At 37.5% G+C, this 7,925-nt stretch overlaps 1 protein-coding gene across 1 annotated transcript; it reads left to right on the forward strand.

Annotated features, from left to right (window-relative positions):
• Positions 1 to 856: 856 nt before the first annotated feature.
• Positions 857 to 1,859, forward strand: LOC111454651. Its single transcript, XM_023096144.1, has 2 exons — positions 857 to 1,054; positions 1,164 to 1,859. The coding sequence occupies exons 1-2, from the start codon at positions 857 to 859 to the stop codon at positions 1,857 to 1,859; spliced, it is 894 nt and encodes a 297-aa protein (XP_022951912.1).
• Positions 1,860 to 7,925: the final 6,066 nt, after the last annotated feature.

Raw genomic sequence — 7,925 nt, forward strand, 5'->3', positions numbered from 1 at the left:
AGAGCTTTAAATATTATATCAGCTTCATTGATGATTTCAGTAAATTTTCGTGGATTTATTGATGCATGATCGTACAAAAGCTCCTCGTATACTTTTACTGTTCGAAGCTCATGTTGAGCGCCTCCTGGATATTAAAATCAGGTGTGTCCAATCTGATTGGGGTGGAGAATATCAGAAAATTCATAACACATTCTTTCATTCCCTATGAATTAATCATCGTGTTTCGTGCCCTCACACACATCAACAAAATGGGTCTGCTGAACGCAAGCACTGTCATACTGTTGAAACTGGCTTAGCCCTTCTAGCTCATGCTGATGACCTATTAAATTTTGGGATGATGCATTTCTTACCGCCACATATCTCATCAATCGTCTTCCTACTCGTGTCATTGATAACAAATGCCCCTTAGAATGTCTTTTTCATACCCCATCAAGTCAATCATTATTAAAAGTTTTTGGGTGTGCTTGTTGGCGTCATCTTCGCCCTTCTAACAAACAAAAGCTCTCTTTTCGATCAAAGGAATGTGTCTTTCTAGGCTACAGTTCTTTACATAAAGGGTATAAGTGTCTTGACACTGATTCTGGTCGTGTTTATATTTCTAGAGATGTCATATTTGATGAGAATACTGTTCCGTTCAAGAGAGTCCCACCCAGTTCTTCCCCAACCTTGCAGCCGATGCACAATGCCTTTGATTTGTGCACCTTGCATTTGGGAAACAGCAGTAATAATTTGGAGAATGATCATATGCATATATTTGTGTCTACTAACTCTTTCGATGCAAAAAATCTGGTGCCCACATCAACTTTGGGATTGCCGCCGCAATCCTCCGCGTGAATCAGCATCGGTTGTTCCGCCAATGATTGGGGCCTCGGATTCTCCGCCAGTAGATGATATTGCGCAATGCCCCATCGGATCCTCAACTGCTGGTCGACCAACTGTTGTAGCACTGGTTGCTCTTGCAATGGCTGGTACGATTGTCCCCTCAGTTGTGGATCTTGCACCTACTACTCATCGATATGGTACTCAATTGAAGCACGATATCAAGCAACCCAAGGTGCGTACAAATGAAACGATATCAAGCAACCCAAGCTAAAAGACTTGAAGGTCAAGAATTATTTGTTCCAAGCCATTGATCAAACTATTATGGAAACGATCCTTAATAGAGATATTGCAAAACAAATTTGGACTCTATGAAGCAGAAGTACCAGGGTTCCACAAGAATCAAAAGAGCTCAACTCCAAGCTCTTAGGAAAGAGTTTGAAGTCCAACAGATGAAAGAAGGTGTGAGTGTTGATGCATATTTTGCTCGAACTCTCACCATTGCAAACAAGATGAAAATTCATGGCGAACACATGAAACAAGTGGTGATTATTGAAAAAATCTTGAGATTAATGATCTCAAGATTTGACTATGTTATATGCTCGATTGAAGAGTCTAATAACTTAGACACTTTAACAATCGATGAATTTCAAAGCAGCTTGCTGGTACATGAACAAAGACTGAATGGACGTGTAAGTGATAAACAAGCACTAAAGATGACATACGATAATAGATTCGGTGGAAGAGGAGTTGATCGAGCTCGTGAAGTTTTTCGAGGAAGAGGTAGAGGAAGAGGAAGAGGAAGAGGAAGAGATAGACATTCATTCAACAAAACTACAGTTGAGTGTTATAAGTGTCATCAGTTAGGACACTTTAGATATGAGCGTCCTCAATGGGAAAAGGAAACAAATTATGTAGAGCTTGAGGATGAAAAAGAAATCTTGTTGATGTCATATGTGGAGCTCGCTCAATCAAGAAGGGAAGATGTTTGGTTTCTTGATTCCGGGAGTAGCAATCATATGTGTGCAAACAAGGAATGATTCTCAGATTTTGACGAGGAATTCCAACAATTTATGAAGCTTGGAAATAATTTCAAGATGGCGGTGTTGGGAAAAGGTAACATTAGATTGCAAGTCTTGGACAATTACAAGAAAGAGGTGTATCTATTTTGATACAACATGAGAATGCAAAATCTATCATTCCAAGAAGGGGCTTATTAGGCAAACAACAATGTTTGCAAATAGGATGTTCATATTACTTGCAAGAATCATGCCACAAACTGCTCCTTGTTTCTAAACAATTATAGAAAACAACACTCATCTTTGGCACCGCAGATATGGGCACCTAGACTTCAAAGGTTTCAGAACATTGCAACATAAACAAATGGTGAGAGGGTTACCCCAATTGAAAGCATCGTCTAAAATATGCACGGATTGTATAGTGGGAAAGCAACGTAGGGATGCATTTCCAAAGAGAAGCTTATGAAGAGCAACACAAAGGCTGCAACTGGTACATGCAGACATCTGTGGACCCATCAAATCTCTTTCCAACCGTAAAAAGAGGTATTTCTATGTTTTATTGATGGTTACAGCCGCAAGTTGTGAATATATTTTCTTGCTGAAAAGTCTGAAGTCTTTACTATCTTCAAGAATTTCAAAAATATTGTTGAGAAAGAGACTGAAGATTTTATTCGTTGTCTACGCACAGACAAGGGTGAAAAGTTCACCTCTCACGAGTTCAACAATTTTTGCAAAACTAATGGTATCAGTAGACAACTTACTACCGCCTACACTCCCCAACAAAATGGTGTAGCTGAGCGCAAGAACAGAACAATTATGAACATGGTTAGAAGTATATTATTAGGGAAGCAAGTTCCAAAGAATTTCTTGCCAGAAGCAGTAAACTGGACAATGCACGTGCTCAACAGAAGTCCTATGGTGGTAGTGAAAGATATGACTTCTAAGGAGGCTTGGAGTGGCGTAAAACTTAATGTTGACTATTTTTGAATTTTTGGGTGCATTGGGCATGTTCATGTATCAGACGGTAAGAGAAAGAAGTTAGATGATAAAAGTTTTCAGTGTGTGCTGCTAGGGATGAGTGAATAGTCTAAAGCATATAGACTCTATGATCCAGTGTCCAAGAAGATAGTTGTAAGTAGAGATGTGGTTTTTGAAGAAAAAAAATGTTGGAATTGGGGGAAAACTAATGAAGAAGCTAGACTTGATACCCTCAAATGGAAAGATTGTATTATAGAAGGAGGCGAACATGACCAAAGTGAGGAAGAATTTGAAGAGGAGACGATAGCAGAAGAAGAAGGGGAAGTTAGTATATCTTCCAGTGAGTCACCTGAATCAAATTCCTCAACATCTGAAGAAAGCACTCCTGAAGTGAGGAGCAGAAGAGCACCATTATGGATGGAAGATTATGTGAGCGGAGGAGAATTTTTTGAAGAAGCTGAGCGCAACAATTTTGTTCTATTAACATCAACTACAGATCCAACTCCTTTGAAGAAGCTGTCAAAAGTTCAAAATGGAGAGCTGCAATGGACTTGGAGATAGAAGCCATCGAACAAAATGAGACTTGGGAGTTGACAGATTAGCCTAAAGGAATGAAGAAGATTGGAGTAAAGTGGGTTTTCAAAACCAAACTCAACGAAAATGGCGAAGTTGACAAGTATAAGGCTAGGTTGGTAGCAAAAGGTTATGCGCAACAACATGGTATAGACTATACCGAGGTATTTGCACCTGTGGCTAGGTGGGATACTATTCGAATGATAATTACTTTAGCAGCTCGAAATAGATGGAACGTGTATCGGCTTGACATGAAAAGTGCTTTCTTATATGGAGAATTAAAAGAAGCCGTCTTTGTTGAGCAACCACAAGGTTATGAGAAAAAAAGGTCAAGAATACAAGGTATACAAATTGAAGAAGGTATTATATGGCCTTAAACAAGCCTCACGTGCATGGTACAGTTGAATTGAAGCACATTTTGTCCAAGAAGAATTTGAGAGGTGCAACTGTGACCATACTTTATTCTTACAAATAGGAGATGGAGGTAAAATTTTGATTGTTAGTCTATATGTTGACAATCTAATTTTTACTGGTAATGATGAGAGCATGTTTGTTAAGTTCAAGAATTCTATGAAACTTGAATTTGAAATGACTTATTTGGGAAAAATGAAATATTTTCTTAGCGTAGAGATATTACAAAATCTTGAAGGCATTTATGTTAGTCAGAGAATGTATGCCAAAGAAGTTTTGGAGAAGTTTAGGATGGAAAAAAGTAATAGTATGAAAAACTCTATTGTTCCTGGGGTTAAACTAACAAAGGAGGAAGGAGTCAAGATCAATGCTACCATGTATAAACAATTGATTGGAAGTCTTATGTATCTAACTACAACAAGGCCGGATTTAATGTATGTAGTGTCTCTAATGAGCAGATTTATGGCAAGTCCAACAGAGTTGCATCTGCAAGCTGCAAAAAGAGTGTTGAGATACTTAAAAGGTACTATAGATTTGGGAATCCTTTATCGGAAAAGGGGTAATGGACAGTTGATAGCATATACTGACAGTGATTATGCAGGAGATATAGATGATAGGAAAAACACTTCTGGCTATGTGTTCTTACTCAGTGATAGAGCTGTGTCTTGTCCTAAAAAAACAACCTGTAGTTACGTTGTCCACTACTGAAGCAGAATTTGTTGCAGTCGTGTCTTGTGCATGTCAAGGGGTGTGGATGAGGAGAGTTTTGAGATACTTAAAACGTACTATAGATTTGGGAATCCTTTATTGGAAAAGGGGTAATGGAGAGTTGATAGCATATACTGACAGTGATTATGCAGGAGATATAAATGACAGGAAAAACACTTCTGGTTATGTGTTCTTACTTAGTGATGGAGTTGTGTCTTGGTCCTAAAAAAACAACCTATAGTTACGTTATCCACTACTTAAGCAGAATTTTGTTGGGTTTTATGTCCTAAAACTCATAGTTTGTAAACAAAGATATATTCTATTTTCAATAAAGTTATTATTGATGTTTATTCAGTAAAAATTGTTATTGAATAAAGTGAACTTTACGATCATTAATCTAAATCTAATAAACTAAGAACACTCTGGCTATAGTATGATTACTTGAAATATATGTAGAGACATAAGAGTGGATCAAGTTCAAGTATATAGTCAAAATGATCTATAGTATAAGGATAAGGCTGAGTACCTTATTCTGGGGACACTATGGATGCGGCCCACTTTTGTATATGATATAAACAATGTGATCACTAAATTGTGCATGTGGAAACATGTGAGTGGGGGCGTCCTATGCAATGAGTATTGCATAAGATCGGACCATGAAGAAAACCACTCTCACTTTATAAAGTCGTTTACTGTTGAGACTGATTTTCTTTTCATTCGATAACCTAGGTAACTCGATTTTAATCCTGAGCTAACCATGAACTCCTGTTTATTCGGAATTATCCTTAGATTTGCATGGGTGAGAGTGGCTCTAGTTCGCCGACTCAACAGGCCTCCCATTTCAGGGGTAAGACTGGGTGAATGGCTAGGGACGTGGGGTGCAAGACGGAATTCACTCCTACCCACTTTTAGGGATAGAAGAAAGGTAGTTCCCTTAAGCACTGACTCCAGGTCTTGAACAAGGGGCCCCACCCTCTCATTGGCCTGAGAGGGATTCGGTTTACTGGTTGGACCACAAACCAATTGTTCATTAGAGGATCAGTGAGACATAAGGAACAAGAAGTAACTTCAGGGGTAAAACGGTAAATTGACCAGCTCTAGTTACGAACAACCTGTGAAGGATCGACTTACTAATCATGGTTATATCAGATGGACAGAAATATATCTATAGTGAGAGGAGTGCAACTATTAGGCTATAGTGAAGTGTCCTAGTAGTTAATGAATGTTGGTTAACCAAGTTAATGAGTTTAATCGGTTAATCTTGGATCGTTGGAGCCCATGATCCCTCTGCTAGCTCATATCGGACTAAACCATAGAACAATGTGACGAGTGAGTTCGAAGTGTTCGAATTCAAATTAGGGAATATGCGTTACATATATACGATATATTTAACCGCAATTTTGTTTTATTTACGAATTAAACGAAAAGAGAGAATCTGAGATATTTAAATAAGATTTAAATATCTTAATCAATTATGTGTCGGAATTGATTGGGATTGGCATTTAAATTAATATTAAATATTAATTAAATAGTTTAATTAATCATTTAATGTTACTTTAATTTGAAATTCATTATTCAAATTAATTGTTGAATTAAAATGAAGAAAGTCAAAAGGTTGACTTTCATCTAATGGAAAAATCCATGTTTGTGGAATTTTGAGGTGTCAAAATTTGGTTTAACCAAACTTGCATGTTTGCCAAATAAACCCCACAAGTTTGAGTGGAATTTTGAGTGTCAAAATTGGTTAACTCAAACATGCATGCTTGCCACATAATCCCAAACATTTGAGTGGAATTTTAAGTGTCAAAATTTGGTGATCTCAAGTTTGCATGAACATGCAAACTTGACTCTTTAAATAGAGTGATGATGATACTTGGAGGGGATTCTTCATCTTGATGAAAAACCTTGAGAAAAACTTCTCACAAACACTCTCTTTCACATATACAAAATCCCTCCCAAGTTTAGTCACTCACCGGATTCCACAATCCCGTTCTAAGGCCGGAGGATAGTGGAGAAGACACTAGTGGTGGTTCGAAACCGGTTCGTGAGGCAAAAGGAGTTTGAACTACAAAAGGTTAGTATTTAAACTCATTAAGTTTTAATACTTATGAACATGCTAGTAATTTACAATAATTGATGTTCTAAAAGTGCCTAAGATCCAAATTGCTTCCGCATGTGTTATATTAACACCAACAAATTTGTGGCAGCCGCGTCTTGTGCTTGCAAAGGGTGTGGATGAGGAGAGTTTTGGAAAAACTTGGTCATTTTTAAGACAAGTGTATCACTATGTTATGTGATAACAGTTCCACTATTAAGCCATCCAAGAATCCAATCATGCATGGACGTAGCAAACACATTGATGTGAGGTTTCATTTCTTGCGTGATTTGACCAGAGATAAAGTTATTGAGCTGAAGCATTGTGTCACACAAGAACAAGTTGCAGATATTATGACAAAACCACTGAAGCTAGATGCATTTATAAAACTATGTGAGTCAATAGGTATGTGTGTAGTACCATGAGTAAACTGAAAGCATCCCAGTCAGTTTAGGGGAGAAGTTGTTAAAGATTCATACTAGAACTCTGTAGGGTTGAAATGACTACAATTTCTCTTGGATGTCCACTCCTCTAGGAAAGTTAGAACCACTCAATTAACCAGTGGTTATTATTTATCTTATTTTTAGAGTTGGCTAATTTTATCCTTTCTAAATTTGTTAGTTTGTAAAGCTATAAAAGCCAAAGTTGATTTGTTTGATAATTGCTTTCAGAGCTTTAGTTTGTGTGTTTACGACATAAACAACAGTATGACATTGATTGTGATGATACCTTCAGTTGTTAAGCCCACTACTATTCGACTCTTATTATCTCTTGCTATTTCTCGTGGTTGGGCTATTCGGCAGATTAATATTCAAAATGCTTTTCTTCATGGTTTTCTTGATGAAGATATTTATATGAAGTAGCCCCCTAGATTTGTGGATTCTCAACATCCTAATCTCTGCAAACTCGATAAGTCGCTTTATGGCCTCAAACAAGCTCTGTGTGCCTAGTTTTTTCGCCCTAGATCCAAACTATTACAACTGAGTTTTACACCTTCAAAGGCTGATGTCTCTCTTTTCATTTTTAACAAGACGGGCATTCAAATGTATATCCTCATCTATGTTGATGACATTATTATCATTAGCTCATCTTCTACGGCTTCTGAGAAACTTCTTACACAAATTCGAGATGATTTGGCCGTTAAGGATCTTGGCACTTTGAGTTATTTTCTTGGTATTGAGGTCCGCCATACTTCCAATGGATTATTCTAACACAACATAAATATATTCAAGATTTATTATCCAGAACCAATATACTAACCTCCAAAGGTGTGCCCACACCTATGCTTCCTAGAGAGAAGTTGTTATTTGATGGTGGTGAAA

The sequence above is a fragment of the Cucurbita moschata genome, unplaced genomic scaffold (genome assembly GCF_002738365.1).
Source record: "Cucurbita moschata cultivar Rifu unplaced genomic scaffold, Cmos_1.0 Cmo_Scf00016, whole genome shotgun sequence".
NCBI classification, from domain to species: domain Eukaryota; kingdom Viridiplantae; phylum Streptophyta; class Magnoliopsida; order Cucurbitales; family Cucurbitaceae; genus Cucurbita; species Cucurbita moschata.

Excerpts from the sequence above, each read along its gene's own strand:
- LOC111454651 (XM_023096144.1), top strand. The coding sequence starts at position 857 with ATGATTGGGGCCTCGGATTCTCCGCCAGTAGATGATATTGCGCAATGC. Across the intron at positions 1,055-1,163 it reads ACGATATCAAGCAACCCAAG|AGATATTGCAAAACAAATTT; the intron begins GTGCGTACAAAT and ends GATCCTTAATAG.